General features: G+C 43.2%; 1 protein-coding gene across 2 annotated transcripts in view; it reads right to left on the bottom strand.

Annotated features, from left to right (window-relative positions):
* Positions 1–17803, bottom strand: part of ppp1r21 (protein phosphatase 1, regulatory subunit 21) — a 55964-nt gene that overhangs the window by 16241 nt on the left and 21920 nt on the right. For both annotated transcript variants that reach the window (XM_059566891.1, XM_059566890.1), the window contains exons 12-16: positions 14686–14822; positions 14513–14605; positions 13747–13874; positions 11442–11588; positions 10735–10827 (exon numbers count right to left, since the gene is read on the bottom strand). In XM_059566891.1, the coding sequence (XP_059422874.1) occupies positions 10735–10827; positions 11442–11588; positions 13747–13874; positions 14513–14605; positions 14686–14822 (598 nt within the window). The remainder of the gene's footprint in view (positions 1–10734; positions 10828–11441; positions 11589–13746; positions 13875–14512; positions 14606–14685; positions 14823–17803) is intronic.

Genomic DNA, 17803 nt, shown 5'->3' with positions numbered 1-17803 from the left:
CCAGGACACCATCAGGCATATAAATGCTAGAATATCCAGAGACTGTGCCCTAAAGCCCAACGTGCACCTGGTTCAGCACCCCACACTGAATCTCAGCAGCCTGTACAACCATGTCCACCACCACAGAAGGGCAGTAATGCCAATAAAGCTCATTTGATGCTCATGGAAAACCCTCAACCTGAACAGCAGCCAGTGGAAGAAGAGCCTCACTGCTCGACTGATCCTGCACCCCAGATCCACAGCTCCTCTGCACAGGACCCGGGAGAAACACATGCTCTTATCCTGACGGACTCTAACGGGAAATATGTCAATGAGAGACTTCTGCTACCAAACATGAGAGCCAAGAAAATCTGGTGCCCAAACACAAGAAGTGCTTTTCAGATCCTATCTGAGAGTAAACATGAAAACTACAAGCACATCGTAATCCACACAGGGACGAATGATTTAAGGGCCATGAAGGGCCGTGTGGCTCCTATGATGAGAGATGTGGCGATCAGAGCCACACAACGCTTCCCAGAGGCTAGAGTAACTCTGTCCACACTGCTGCCACGCACCGATGTGCCTTTCCACATCATCCACGGGAATAATGTGGAACTCTCCAGAAGCTGCGCACTCATTCCTAATGTTCATCTCGCCCATCACAAAGACATACAGCCTCATCATATGTATGACCACATATATCTCAATAAGCAAGGAGTGAAAGTCTTTGCCAGAGTGCTGAAAAGCACAGCCCTTGGAAATACAGCAAGAAACAACAGAAACTCCGATAACAGGCGAAGCCCTCGTCCTCCAGCAGAGCCCAGACGGACCACCGGACCTCCATCCCAACACAAGAGCTACACAACACAGAGAAGCCCTCGTCCTCCAGCAGAGCCCAGACGGACCACTGGACCTCCATCCCAACACAAGAGCTACACAACACAGAGAAGCCCTCGTCCTCCAGCAGAGCCCAGACGGACCACCGGACCTCCATCCCAACACAAGAGCTACACAACACAGAGAAGCCCTCGTCCTCCAGCAGAGCCCACACGGACCACCGGACCTCCATCCCAACACAAGAGCTACACAACACAGAGAAGCCCTCGTCCTCCAGCAGAGCCCAGACGGACCACCGGACCTCCACCCCAACACAAGAGCTACACAACACAGAGAAGCCCTCGTCCTCCAGCAGAGCCCAGACGGACCACCGGACCTCCATCCCAACACAAGAGCTACACAACACAGAGAAGCCTTCGTCCTCCAGCAGAGCCCACACGGACCACCGGACCTCCACCCCAACACAAGAGCTACACAACACAGAGAAGCCCTCGTCCTCCAGCAGAGCCCACACGGACCACCGGACCTCCATCCCAACACAAGAGCTACACAACACAGAGAAGCCCTCGTCCTCCAGCAGAGCCCACACGGACCACCGGACCTCCACCCCAACACAAGAGCTACACAACACAGAGAAGCCCTCGTCCTCCAGCAGAGCCCACACGGACCACCGGACCTCCATCCCAACACAAGAGCTACACAACACAGAGAAGCCCTCGTCCTTCAGCAGAGCCCAGACGGACCACCGGACCTCCACCCCAACACAAGAGCTACACAACACAGAGAAGCCCTCGTCCTCCAGCAGAGCCCAGACGGACCACCGGACCTCCACCCCAACACAAGAGCTACACAACACAGAGAAGCCCTCGTCCTCCAGCAGAGCCCAGACGGACCACCGGACCTCCATCCCAACACAAGAGCTACACAACACAGAGAAGCCCTCGTCCTCCAGCAGAGCCCACACGGACCACCGGACCTCCACCCCAACACAAGAGCTACACAACACAGAGAAGCCCTCGTCCTCCAGCAGAGCCCAGACGGACCACCGGATCTCCATCCCAACACAAGAGCTACACAACACAGAGAAGCCCTCGTCCTCCAGCAGAGCCCACACGGACCACCGGACCTCCATCCCAACACAAGAGCTACACAACACAGAGAAGCCCTCGTCCTCCAGCAGAGCCCACACGGACCACCGGACCTCCATCCCAACACAAGAGCTACACAACACAGAGAAGCCCTCGTCCTCCAGCAGAGCCCACACGGACCACCGGACCTCCATCCCAACACAAGAGCTACACAACACAGAGAAGCCCTCGTCCTCCAGCAGAGCCCACACGGACCACCGGACCTCCATCCCAACACAAGAGCTACACAACACAGAGAAGCCCTCGTCCTCCAGAAGAGCCCAGACGGACCACCGGACCTCCATCCCAACACAAGAGCTACACAACACAGAGAAGCCCTCGTCCTCCAGCAGAGCCCACACGGACCACCGGACCTCCATCCCAACACAAGAGCTACACAACACAGAGAAGCCCTCGTCCTCCAGCAGAGCCCACACGGACCACCGGACCTCCATCCCAACACAAGAGCTACACAACACAGAGAAGCCCTCGTCCTCCAGCAGACCCCACACGGACCACCGGACCCCCATCCCAACACAAGAGCTACACAACACAGAGAAGCCCTCGTCCTCCAGCAGAGCCCAGACGGACCACCGGATCTCCATCCCAACACAAGAGCTACACAACACAGAGAAGCCCTCGTCCTCCAGCAGAGCCCACACGGACCACCGGACCTCCATCCCAACACAAGAGCTACGCAGCGGCCGCTCAACAACCACAGAACCCTGCAGCCGCTGAACTCAACCAGATCCGACATCTGCTGAACGTCATCTGCTCCAGGCTGAGGACATAACCTGCATAGCACACACACACACACCTATTCATGAAATCATTTAAAATCAGTTGTTGGAATATACAAGGTCTGCACTCTTCTACTTTTGGTAATAAGACTGCAGACCAAGACTTACTCAGCAGTGTAACAGACATGGACATCTTTATCTTTCATGAGACGTGGTGTCGTAGTAATGAGACCTTACATTGTCCAATAGGATACAAGGAAATTATGGTTCCTTTATCAAAAAATTCTAAAAGTAAATGTGGCCGAGACTCAGGTGGCATACTTATATGGCACAAAGACGATTTAAAACATTCGATTCAAGTTGCTAAAAGTGGAAAATCATCCATTTGGCTTGAAGTGAAATCCGTCATATATCAGTCTAATCTTTATCTCTGTGCAATCTATATTCCACCTCATGACTCTCCCTATTACGAAGAGCAAAGCTTCCCAACATTACAGACTGACATCTTACACTTTCAGTCCAGAGGAAACATCCTCATCTGCAGAGACTTAAACACCAGAACAGGGCGAGAAATTGATTATGTAAATATTGTAGATAATGACCACATCCCCAATGACACCACGTTTCATCCCTCATCTAATATCACACCGAGAAACAGCTATGATACTTCAGTGAACATTAGTGGAAAACAAATGTTGAAACTCTGTAAAGGTTTAGGATTATACATCATTAAAGGGTCATGAAACCCTAAACCAATTTTTCTGAGATTTTAACAGAGGTAGGTGTGTTTAACACCATAGAAGACAATGTTATAATCTGTAAAATTTAATAATAGGATATAAATGGTTAAATTTGAGTTTGTATCGGCTATTTTCGTCTTCCGGGTTTGAAATCTTCATCAAGTCTACGTCACAGGATGTGACGTTTTTCTGTACGGATCATACAGTGATGACTCATCGTTCTCTCATAATTATTAATGAGGCTGAGCCTTCATATCCAATGAGAAGACATTTCACTGAATTAATCATGATACCACGTGGATCTTTTCAATGATAGACCTGTCAAACAAACTGTGATATTGCGTAGTCGATGAGAGAGGCGATCATGGGACGCAAGTGTTTGTATGCGTGGTGCAAAAGTTCAAGCGCATTGCATAGCTTTCCCCGCGATGCTGCCAGGGCTAGAGTCTGGCTCCGTGCGGCTGGTTGGCCATCCACAACGGACACATCTAATTTATATATATGCAGCAAACATTTTTCTCGAGAGAGCTTCGCCTCTCGAGAAGTCCTCCACCTCCACAGAACCCTGCGCGCTGCCGTCACTGTATATTTCTATGTCGCTGTCCATCTTTACTATTGTTGTTCAGGTGGCGCGTCGATCTAGGCACGGAATTTTTTTTAACCGGAAATCTATTATTTGCAAATATATTAATTTATAGTGTGTATATAAAGTATATAGTTGTTTATAATGACATTATAATTAATATGTACATTTAATATGTTTTATTCAATAGAATTTGATGACAGGGCGTTCAGTTACTTTTGAAATGACAGAAATAGTGTCAGTGTATTGCCAGCTTTTTAAAAAAAAACTTTTTTTGCTTACGTTTTACGACACATTTGTAATGATATGCAATAACAGTTATCCCTGCCGTGCAATACCACATCCACACTCCCCTCCCCTTCTCACAGCCATCCACGCCCATTTCAGTTGCATTTTTCAAAAACAGTGTGAGCTAGACTTGCGCTGAAATAGGGGGGTTTCATGACCCTTTAATGGCAGAACTCGTGGAGATACATTAGGTAGATTCACTTACTGCTCCAGATTAGGAGCCAGTGTGGTTGATTATTCAATAACAGATATTGATCAAAGTTTTATCAATGCATTCACAGTCAGACCTCAGCTCCCGATGTCCGATCACTGCCAAACTGTGCTTTATCTGAAAGCCCCTTGTCAAATAACCAAAACTGCTCCACCTGAAGCTGAAAAACTGTTTCCTCTGAAACAGAAACTCAAGTGGAATCAATCCAACTCAGAACAATTCAAAGAAAATATGAACAATCCGACTATATTAAAAATGCTAGATGACTTTATGTCCACTGATTTCACCTTAGATATTAATGGAATAAATTTAGCAACAAAAAAACTTAAATAACATATTCATAACATTGATAACTATCTAATATAGGGCTGCAACTAACGATTATTTTGATAATCGATTAATCTGTCGATTATTTTTACGATTAATCGATTAATCGGTTTATGTACTTATATTTTAGTTTTTTCCATTTTTTCCCCAAGTAAATTATTAATAAATGGTCTTTATCATTCAGCATAGATTTAAGAGATTTTAACCATTTTGCACTGTCATATCCTCATCACAAATATACCTGGAGTTGTTTTATTGTGTTAGTAATCCTTTGTTGAACTCTTCTGCAATCAGAACACTGACCCATACTCTAGCAAATTTCACAAGGAGATTTAAAATAATGTTTTCACCATGGCAGTCCTTAGAGCTCCTAAAGTAGTTTAACATCCCGAACAAAGCTTATTAAGGAATCTTTCAGAACATATTTTCACGAAGAATAAGGATAAAACAGAATAAAATTGCAGTGCATTGTATTTTATTATTTACTGGGAAAAAGCTTTATAGCTTTTGCTGTGAAATTGTAAACAATCCTTCAAAAAAAGTGCCAATGGCATGAAACCTGAATGGAACTCACAATTTAAAGTAAAATCCATCAGAAGGTTGTCCAGAAAAAAAAATAGGACACACACAAAAAACCTGCTGTGTGAAAAAGAGCAGTGAATAATACTTAGAAAAAAAGTGCATTTCAAATATCTTTAAACATTTACCTCTCTCATTCAGTCATAATTAGGCTGCACGACTGAATTTTGAACTGGTAAACTACAAACTGATCACAGAACATGTTTGTAAAGCTTTAAATGTTAACTGTTAAAAAGCAATGTTATCAGCTTTTATGACTAAACATTTGCAAACAATATTGTACTGGAGAATCTGCACAAATGAAAGTCTTAGGGGCCGTTCACAAATCGCGCCTAAAAACGCGTGGAAAACGCTAGGCGCACCGCTTTCTCCTTCTTTCCAAAGCGCTCGCGCAGAAGCGCCCCTGAGGCGTCTGCCTTTGCTAAGCAACCATGACGTGCTCTCTCCTTGAAGACGCGGAAATTTCAGAATTTCAGCAAAGGATAAATGGATTTGCAGCTCAAAAAATCGCTTGCAGTAGCTCTGCTACTAAATTTATTTCAAAATGGGAATCCATATACAGCTATGATCAGCTGTTCCTTTCATCTTGACTGAGCTTTTAACGTTGTTACGGTAAAGGATGAAGCTGATTGGTTAGTTCTTGTCACATGACCCGCGGTGCGCTTGCTGCATTCTGAAAAGTTGAAATGTTTTTAACTCGATGCGGTGCGGTGTTGGAAATAACGAACTTGAGCGTGCAAAAGACGCGATATGTGAACGTCCCCTTAAACAGTGCAGTAGTGAAGAGTTTACAGGTTACTCTTCTTTTTTAAAGGCTCAATGTAAAGTACTCCCACATCACGCTGAATGCTGCAGACATAGACATCATATGATGTCTATGGCTGCAGAGACGCTGCTCGGGAAGCACGTGACATAAAACGAGGCCAGCTATTGGCTATTCGCTACTTCTCCTGTTGTACTGGCTGAGTAAAACCTCCGGTGGCTCATTACTGCCACACTTTGGTCACCGCAGATTTGAAATATGCACGAAATGAGCCGCTTACGGCAAATAAAAGTTATTTAGCAATGAATCGATGACTAAATTAGTTGACAACTATTTTAATAATCGATTTTAATCGATTAAATCGATTCGTTGTTTCAGCTCTAAACAGCAAACCAAACATAGAACCAATGGACAGAGAAAGAGAAAGGATGTCTGGTTTGATGATGAATGTGCCGGTCTCAGAAAAGAACTCAGGAGACATTCCAATAAAAAGCACAAAGATCCTTCCAGCCAGACATTACGGCTTTCTTACTCCGACTGTCTGCAAAAGTACAAAACACTGCTGTGGAAAAAAAGAGAAAAATATTTTCAAACTAAAATTGAAGAAATTGACGATTCAATAGATCAAAACACTTTCTGGAACCTATATAAAAAACTCCAAAAACCCAAATTAGAGATATCACTCCAGAATGGCACAATTTGGAAATCTTACTTTGAAAATCTGTATCAAAAAATTGAACCGGCCGACCTCAACCAACCTCAGAGTAAAATAAAGAAAACACTAGAAGACATGGAAAAAACTATTAAGAATTATCAAAATCAATAACAATATCTGAAATATTAGAACATATTAAAAATCTTAAATTAAAGAAAGCATGTGGACAAGATCACATTAATAATGAAATGCTTAAACTCAGCAGTCCCAGCATGATTCAAACAATAGGCAAATGATTTAATCTGGTGTTCTGGTCTGGACACTTCCCTGAGATCTGGTCTGAGGGACTCATCACCCCCATATTTAAGAGCGGCGATCGATTCGACCCCAATAACTACCGCGGGATAAGTGTGGGCAGTGTGTTGGGAAAACTGTTCTGCAGTATCATACACACACGCATCGTCTCACACATCTCAGCACACAACATCTTAAATAAAGCACAGATTGGCTTTTTACCAAAACATCGCACATCCGACCACATCTACTCTCTCCACACTCTAATCAACAAGAACATCAACCACAAACAAAGGAAAATATTTGCATGTTTTGTAGACTTTAAAGAAGCATTTGATTCAATTTGGCATGATGGTCTACTGTACAAAATCCTACAAATTGGCATTGGCGGAAAAACATTTGACATTATTAAATCTCTGTACACCAACAGCAAAAGTGCGGTGAAGATGGGTAACCGCAGAACCGCGTTCTTCCAGCAGGGCCGTGGAGTGAGGCAGGGCTGCAGTCTGAGCCCAACTCTATTCAACATCTACATCAATGACCTGGCGTCAGCGCTGGAGAGCTCTACTGCGCCCGGCCTCACTCTACAGGGGTCAGAGGTCAGATGACCTGGCCCTGCTGTCCCGCACACCTGAGGGCCTTCAGCAGAGCCTGTCACGACTGGGCCCTGACCGTCAATCTGGACAAAACCAGAGTCATGGTGTTCCAGAAGAAAGCCAGATCTCAGGGACACAAACAGCAGTTCCTGTATAAAGGCCAGGTCCTGCAGCACAGCTCTAGCTACAGCTATCTGGGCATCGACATCAGCGCTTCGGGACGCTTCGGTCTGGCTGTCAAAACACTCGCTGAAAAGGCTCGGAGGGCTTTCTATGCTATAAAGTCACGATGTGGACACTTAAAATTACCCATTAAAACCTGGATAAAATTATATAATTCAATAATAAAACCAATTCTTTTATATGGATGTGAAATTTGGGGACCAGTACTAAATTTAAAAAATTGGGATAAAACATCAGTAGAAAAATTACAATTGGAAATTGGCAAAAATATTCTGGGGGTTGACAGAAACACGTCCACTGCGGCCTGCAGGGCTGAGCTGGGCCTGTACCCGCTGAACATGGAGATCCAGAAGAGATGTGTTCAGTTCTGGCATCACCTCCATCAGTCTGACCCAGAGTCAGTGCAATATAAAGCCCTCCTCGCCAATGAAAGCTCAGCAGAACCTCATCCTCTGAACTCACTCGCTCTTCAACTCGTCCATCAGAATATACTCCCCATCAACCCCAAACCTTTTATTAACCATATCCACAAACATCTAAATGTCACTCATGATCAAGCACTAAAAGCACATTTTGCCCTCCAGAATAAACTGCAATGTTACTCGGCCCTCAATAGAACCACTAAATTGGCCAGTTATCTATTTATTAAACATTTTAAAGAAAGACAAATCCTCTCCAAATACAGATTAAGTGACCATGATCTAGAGATAGAGAGAGGAAGACAGAGAGAGAGCAGAGGATCTGTAGACACTGTGACCTACAGCACATCGAGGATGAGGAACACTTTCTGCTCTTCTGCTCTAAATACACCAGTATAAGAGAAACCTTTCTGCCCAGGTTTGAAATCTTAATTCCATCATTCTCTGAACTGAGCGACACTGACAAAATGTTCTTCTTACTGGGAGAAGATGATAGTACAGCTGCACTAGCGGCTAAATATGTGTTAGCTATTCACAACGCCAGAGTCAGCTAATTCTCTAGAGAGACCGACTGGATTTACTCATTTATTAGGATAAATTGTGTTTATTTATGACATGATCTGTACACATATGTTTTGTTTGTTTGTTTTATTATTTATATATAATATGTTGATGCTTTGGCAACATTGTGTTTCACAGTCATGCTAATAAAGCTCATTTGAATTGAAATTGAATTGACAGACAGACAGAGATACAGAGAGACAGACAGACAGACACAGAGATACAGAGAAACAGACACAGAGATACAGAGACAGAGAGACAGACGGACAGACACAGAGATACAGAGAGACAGACAGACAGACACAAAGATACAGAGACAGAGAGACAGACGGACAGACAGAGATACAGAGAGACAGACAGACAGACACAGAGATACAGAGAAACAGACAGACAGACACAAAGATACAGAGACAGAGAGACAGACGGACAGACAGAGATACAGAGAGACAGACGGACAGACACAGAGATACAGAGAGACAGACACAGAGATACAGAGACAGAGAGACAGACGGACAGACACAGAGATACAGAAATACAGGCAGACAGACAGACACAGAGATACAGAGAGACAGACACAGAGACAGAGAGACAGACAGACAGACACAGAGATACAGAGAGACAGACAGACGGACAGACACAGAGAGACAGACAGACAGACACAGAGATACAGAGACAGAGAGACAGACAGACAGACACAAAGATACAGAGACAGAGAGACAGGCGGACAGAGAGACAGACAGACGGACAGACACAGAGATACAGAGAGACAGACAGACGGACAGACACAGAGATACAGAGAGACAGACAGAGATACAGAGAGACAGACAGACAGACACAGAGATACAGAGACAGAGAGACAGAGAGACAGACAGACAGACACAGAGATACAGAGAGACAGACAGACAGACAGACACAGAGATACAGAGAGACAGACAGACAGACACAGAGATACAGAGACAGAGAGACAGACAGACAGACACAAAGATACAGGCGGACAGCGAGACAGACAGACAGACACAGAGATACAGACAGAGATACAGAGACAGAGAGACAGACAGACAGACACAGAGATACAGAGAGACAGACAGAGATACAGAGAGACAGACAGACACAGAGACAGAGACAGAGAGACAGACGGACAGACACAGAGATACAGAGAGACAGACAGAGATACAGAGATACAGAGAGACAGACAGAGAGACAGAGAAACAGAGAGACAGACAGAGATACAGAGAGACAGACAGACACAGAGACAGAGAGACAGACGGACAGACACAGAGATACAGAGAGACAGACGGACAGACACAGAGATACAGAGAGACAGACAGACAGACACAGAGATACAGAGAGACAGACAGACAGACACAGAGATACAGAGAGACAGACAGACAGACACAGAGAGACAGACAGACAGACACAGAGAGACAGACAGACAGACACAGAGATACAGAGAGACAGACAGACAGACACAGAGAGACAGACGGACAGACACAGAGATACAGAGACAGACGGACAGAGAGACAGACAGACAGACACAAAGATACAGAGACAGAGAGACAGACACAGAGATACAGAGAGACAGACAGACACAGAGATACAGAGAGACAGACAGACAGACACAGAGATACAGAGAGACAGACAGACAGACGGACAGAGAGACAGACACAGAGATACAGACAGAGATACAGAGACAGACAGACAGACACAGAGAGACAGACAGAGATACAGAGACAGAGAGACAGACAGACACAGAGAGACAGACAGAGATACAGAGAGACAGACAGACACAGAGACAGATACAGAGAGACAGACAGAGACAGACAGACAGATAGAGATGCGTCTGCACACATACCTGCTGCATGAGTCCCTCTCTGCTCTCCGTAGAGCTCGTCAGAACGTGTCTGTTTGCTAACGCTTCTCTGTACGGCACAGACTCTGAGCGCACCTGAACACATGAAAACACAACAACTCTCAGTCAAGTGAACTATATAAACACTCGATTCACCACGTCTGAAGATTGGACTGCACACAAACATGTTTAGAGTCCTGCTTTGCTTTTATCTCCTCCCTCTCCACCAATTCATGTAATACTTTTCATTTCAGAAACTATTAAAATCTGTATCCCGTATTTTCCGGACTATAAGTCGCACTTTTTTCATAGTTTGGCTGGTCCTGTGACTTATAGTCAGATGTGACCTATTTATCGACATGAACCAAGAGAAATGAACCAAGAGAAAACATTACCGTCTCCAGCTGAGAGAGGACGCTCTATGCTGCTCAGTGCTCCTGTAGTCTACACTGAAGACATAGAGCGCCCTCTCGCGGCTGGAGACGGTAACGTTTTCTCTTGGTTCTAAATAAATGCGACTTGTAGTCCAGTGCGACTTATGTTTTTTTTCCTCATCATGACGTATTTTTGGACTGATGCGACTTATACTTAGGTGTGACTTATAGTTCGAAAAATACAGTAACTATGTAAAAATCCCAAATTGTGTGGGGGTCTCACGACTGCAGAGCTCTGCTTTGAAGTGCAGACGTCTGTGTGTCAGAGATGAAGACCTTTCTGATGGTGCTCATGTAGGTGGCAGCACGTCTCTTGTTCTCCATCATGCTGTCGGCCTGCTGTGGGTTCAGGAAGCCTCCTCGCGGGCTGTAGCCGGGACACGATGCCAAGAAGTCCAGGTTGTTGCTGAAGAAGGTGGCCATCTGGAGGAGATATTATAACTGAATGAAGAGGAGTGCAATGCTGCGTGTCAGAGGTGTGTGTCTGTGTGTGTGTGTTAGAGATGGGAAGATTCAATGATTCACTGCATAATGGCATATTGGCATAAAAGTAAATGATGTGATGCATCAATTTAAAGTGCCCCTATTATGCCATGTTTAAGGTTGCCAATATATTGTTTTAGGAGTCTCCTAAAACAGGTTTACATGCATGCATGCAAGGTCAAAAAACATGTTGGTTTTCTCAGAAAATAGATTCAATTTTACCTCATTTCTAAATGATTCATAAACGACTCATGCGAAGCAGTTCAAAGAATCAGATTAGGGATGTTCATTTTGGTTATTTTTCCTAACCAACAACCGACCCTCATTAACAGATTATTAACCATTAACTGACAAGAATTAAATTAAATTAGAAATAAGTGTCTGTGACCCATTAAAAATACTAACATTTGTTTCCCGGGGATTGATATTACATGTGCAATGAGCAGCACACAACAGAACATGAGGATTTACAATGTCTCCATATCACATCACCCTCCTGCAGCGCTTCTGCGAGTGGAGAAAAACATCATAAAGACAGGCTATATGTAGTGAATAAATAGGCCTACACAAGAAATATACTTTCACTTGAATAAGTTAAAAATATGAAAGAAAAACGCAGAGTTTTGATTCATTTTTGTGCTGCACGAAAGGAAACATACGGCAGAAACCGGCATCCTATTTTTTTTAGGCTTACTTTATGCACAAAGATTTGATTTTATTGTGAATGTACACAGATAAAGGCAAACCGTTTAAAATTAAGATTATCTTAATGACTAAAAGGATAAGTCGCATCCACTGTTAGAAGGGAATTTGTTAGAACTGTTATCAAGTGATTGCTGGCGCTGATGTGTGCACACAGTTAAGCTTAGCTACTTTGACAATGCAGCCTGTTCATTATCACAATAAAATACAGTCAGTCAAACATATGGAGAAAAACACTGCTCAGTATAAATATGTCATAAAATCTGTGCTGTTGTTATCACTGTACCTACGTGATGTTAAAAAAACACTTTGTTTTACGTGAATAACTTGTCAATCAAATACATGGGGAATATGGAAACATTAGATCTCGTGTCGAATGAGAGACCCAAAGTTGGTTTCAGATTCGTTTTAGCCTAAATGAATTTGTTCTGGCAAGGTGAGGGGAACTAAAATAGCATGTTTACAGTGTTTATTATAATGTTTGTAAACATTTCGCATCTGAATTTGGCCCATTTCTGAATGAAATTATAAAAATAGATGTTTTAATAGGCTAAGCAACATGTTTTTTTTTCTCTCTAAAAAAAAAAAAAAAAGAGTTTTTTATATAGCATTGCCTATTTTAAGTGCAGCAAACCTTTTTAAATATTTTTATAAATTACTTAAAACAAATAAATAAATTACTTTTTAAAGTGTTTTATTGATTGTATTAAACCGTCAAAATTACTAATGGTCGGTTAACGTTTAACCAGATAAAATGAACATCCCTAGCCTAACTATTTGAAGATCTGGAATCTGAGGGAGCAAAAAAAAACTTCAAATGAAGTTCTTAGCAATGCATATTACTAATCAAAAATACTTCTTGAAATATTTACGGTAGGAAATTTACAAAATATCTTCATGGAACATCATGGAACATCTTAACATCCTAATGATTTTTGGCATTTAAGAAAAATATAATTTTGACCTATACAATGTATTGTTGTCTATTTCTACAAATATATCTGTGACACTGATTGTACTCCAGGGACACAAATATATACATAAATATACACAGAACACACACATAATTTATGCAATCAAAAACTCTTATTTTGTTAGTGATTAATTGTTTGACACTATTTCAAACATATTTGCAAGTAAAAACTATTTATGAACAGCAAAAATGATTAGAGCACTAGTATTTCCAGCAGATAAAGATGGTTTTAAGTCAGTTATTTCTATCTTCTGCTGTAGTGTGTCAGTAGGAAATACCAAACATTGATTTTGTCATTAATTGTCATCATGCAGTGAGGTGTGTGTGCTGCACATAGAGATGTGATCTGATCATCATCAGTCTGTCTGGAGTCACATGAAGAAACCGAACACACTGAGACAGACTCAATCTGAAGGTGAAGACCTTTCCACAGCTGCTGGTGAGCGACGCCAGCGAGGACAGCAAACACTCGTTAGTGGTGTGAAACTTCTGTGTGACGGTGGGCAGACCCTGCTCCAGAGACGCCTTCTGACTGTAGTGCTGCGACAGCTCTGCTCACACACACACACACACACACACACACACGCGCACACATGCGCACACATACACACACACACAGAGAGAGAGCATTAAAGACTAGTTAGTGAGTAAGATGAAAGGAATAAACTGAAGGGAACAGGTCAACACGTTCTCTAAATCTACGTGTCTAGACCAGGGGTCTCCAATCTTTAGTACACTGTGGATCTGTGACGTTTTGAAAACATTCTCATGGTCTGGCTGGGGGGGGGGTTATATAAATCATGTATAGTGGTTTTTGAATCACGGGTTGGGTGATTTTTCAGATAAACAATATCTAAATATTAAAAACAGAATGTTGTGAAGGGTTTTTTGATAAAATTGTATGTGTATGCATCTTAAACGCAGGAAGAGGTGAAAGAGTCTGAAACACGGCTCTATGCTTCTCTATGAGAACAGTGCACAATCTCTTTCATTTCCTCTTCTTTTGGTTTAAAACAGCTTGTGTAAATTAATCTGCAAATCAGATGCGTGCCGAAGAGTGGCGGGCTGGAATGAAGTGAGTTTATAATTAAAACAGTAACTTAACAGAAAGAGAAGTTTTCATTGTCAGGTGTTTGCTCTTGTTTTGAATGATCTTGATGTAAGGCTGTTCTGCAGCCCTGACTCTCACCTGTGGCAGCGTCATGAAGACTGTGTAGACACGCGCTCATCTGGGTGAAGACTGCGCTAGCACTGCTCTGACACATGGCATCTGAACACACACCTGCGGCACAAGACTGCACTCATCAGTCACACACACACACACACACACACACACACCCTTTCAGCGTCACACACACTCACTGGGCAGGGCTAGCAGAGCCACATAAGACTTCATCTTCTGGAAGACAGCAGTCAGTTTCTTCATGTCCTTCTGTAACTGCCGATTCTTGGAAGCCAACGCTGCTGTGCAGAGAGATGCCTCGCAGTCCTCCTCTAGACTACACACACACACACACACAAGCTCAAATTCATGACTGATGTCTCTGAGACTAGAAAACACCTTGCCCTACACTAATCAAAAACTGCACTGCATTAACAAAGAATGCATTTCATCATAGTGTATTGTCAAGACTTGCATTCAAATCGGAAATTGCAAACTCTGAAAACATTCAAATGCAAGCACTGTTAATGAAATCTTTTTGTGTTTTGTTTTTTGCTCAGTGCAATTCCACATTTTGTTTCATTAATTTAAATGTGTTATTTAAATGTTTTTTTAATGCATTTTTACAGTTGCACATTATAATCCATTGCACAAATCTGCTAAACTTGTGAATGCAATGAGTTTTTGATGTTTTGAGTTTTTGTTTTGTTCAAAACTGAGACAGCTAGCATGTTTAGGTAAAAAAAAAAACTTTAGGTTACTCACGTAATCCTGATTCTCTGATAACATGAGTGAGGTATCTCACTATGGGAATGAACCGACAAAGCATGACCAATCCTGGAAGCAATCATGACAGTGATGAGGGAGTCCTGCCTCCCCAATATATACCACTGCATAACGGTCCCCACCTCATTCTCAGCTTATCTCTTAGAAATAGGTTTACCCTTATGAGAACCAGCCCATGAAACAAATAACTGATTACTATTTCTTAATTCCTTCATCCTGTCCACGTAGTGACACAACGCACAAACAATGAAGTCGTTCGTCTTCCGATGAGGAAAAAGGGGGGGGCAGTGAAACCCAGTAAATCCACCTGCCTACAGGCGAAAGTTGACTTGCTTACCTTAGGCACAAAAGCTGGGTTAGTCTTAAGAGATACTCACAAGAAATCCACAGGAAATACCAAACAAGAGTTATGAACCGACAAAGCATGAAGTTCACTAACTCGTTTCGCAGTCATCAGAGCCAATAACAAAGCAAACTTTAGCGAAAGGAGCTTCAAATTGATATTATCTATCGGCTCAAAAGGTGACAGAGTGCTTTGAAATCCTGTTCAGACATCTCGCACCCCTAATAAACCTGCACACAAGTGGGTGGCAAGATCCCCACATGGCAAGCAGAAATTGCAGCAAGATAAACCTTAACGGTAGAGAAGGCTCTCCCCTTATCTAAAAGTTCTTGCAGAAAACACAACACCTCTGCCACTGAACATTGAAAAGGTACAGTTTGCCTTTGAGCGCACCTTAATTAAAAACAATCCATTTCCTATCAAATGCAGAGCACGTCGAAGCCCCTCTCGCATTTTTAATTGTTGCAATCACCCTCGGAGGCAAACCCGTAACACTTAAGATTCAACCTCTCACGGGCCAGGCCCATAGAGCCACTTTGTTCGGTGCCGGATGAAAAACCTCTGCACTGATCGCGCAGGAGCTGGATTATCTCTGTCAGCCACAACTTCCCTGATCAGTTTGGCGCAATCAGAATTAATTAGTGACCGCACTCTCTTACTATTTTTTGAGTTGGTACAATCAGACTCAGAGGAGGAAACTTGTAAAACAGTACATTTGGCCACGGGTGAGCCAAAGCATCCACACACTTTGGTGTAGCATCTCTTGCCAGAGAAAAGAATAGGGAGCAATGGGTATTTTCGTGCAAGGCGAATAGAACTACGGCACACAACCTTTCCCAAAACTGGTTCACTACCTGAGGTGGTTCTCCATACCGAGGATTCCCCCTGGACAGGAGATCTGCCCCCACATTCATTATTCCAGGGACATGAGTCGATCGTAATGAATGATGCTTCAAGTCCCACACAATGATGCCACCACTGTTGTGTTGTCCTATCTGACAAAAAAGTGGTGATTCTGTAGGAAATGGACGAAATGCTTCAATGCTAGAAACACAGTTCCAAGAAGTTTATATGTGCATTGTGTAGCGAGATGGGCCATTTTCCTTTCGCTATTCTGCCCTTGCACACTGCACCCCAACCTGTGAGCGACGCATCAGTCGTTACCACCTTTCTCAAAGAAATAGCTCCCAGTGGAGTCACTGATTCCAGAAAAACGCGAGCCCTCCAGCAGTGGAGAACAACACTATCACTTTGCGGTTGAGGTGGCGCCTCAGACATAATCGCTATGCCACTACCCAGCACTGAAACTCTCTCATTCGTAACAGTCCAAACGGGATGACCATCAGACCAAGAAGACGTAAACAGTCTGAATGGGATTTTTTTCCCTTTCTGGAAAAGGGAGAGACAACCACGAATTGTCCTGATGTGCTCCTCTGATAAGAACGCCTGGTACAGGTCTGAGTTCAGCCTGAGACCCAGGTAAATTATTTCCTGTGTGAGCACTATCCCCAAGCCTTTTAAATGAGACAGGCCGATTCATATCTATCTCCACCTGTCTCCATGATGGAGCAGAGAGGAGATCATCTAAATAAGCTGACACTCTGAGACCCACTATTATCAGCGGTGTTAGAGCTGCCTCGGCGCATTTTGTAAAAGTTTGTGGAACCAATTCCAAACATAACAGAACCCTCAAATATTTGTAGGGTGTTCCCTGAATTTTCTGTGCGCCGGATAAATGCTTATGTGAAAGTAAGCATCCTTCAGATCTACTGATGTAAACCAGTCTCTGGGACGAATAACATTGTATAATGTTTTTACTGTGAGCATTTTGAACTTGTACTTTCTGAGGTGTTTGTTGATGTCCCGTAAGTCCAGGATGGGACGGAGACCCCTGCCTCTTTTGGCAAATGACACTCACCTAAAGGATTATTAGGAACACCATACTAATACTGTGTTTGACCCCTTTCGCCTTCAGAACTGCCTTAATTCTATGTGGCATTGATTCAACAAGGTGCTGAAAGCATTCTTTAGAAATGTTGGCCCATATTGATAGGATAGCATCTTGCAATTGATGGAGATTAAGCTCCCCCTCCACCACATCCCAAAGATGCTCTATTGGGTTGAGATCTGGTGACTGTGGGGGCCATTTTAGTACAGTGAATTCATTGTCATGTTCAAGAAACCAATTT

Source organism: Carassius carassius, chromosome 14, assembly GCF_963082965.1.
Source record: "Carassius carassius chromosome 14, fCarCar2.1, whole genome shotgun sequence".
Classification (NCBI taxonomy): domain Eukaryota; kingdom Metazoa; phylum Chordata; class Actinopteri; order Cypriniformes; family Cyprinidae; genus Carassius; species Carassius carassius.
This window is presented reverse-complemented; position numbering and strand designations above follow the sequence as displayed.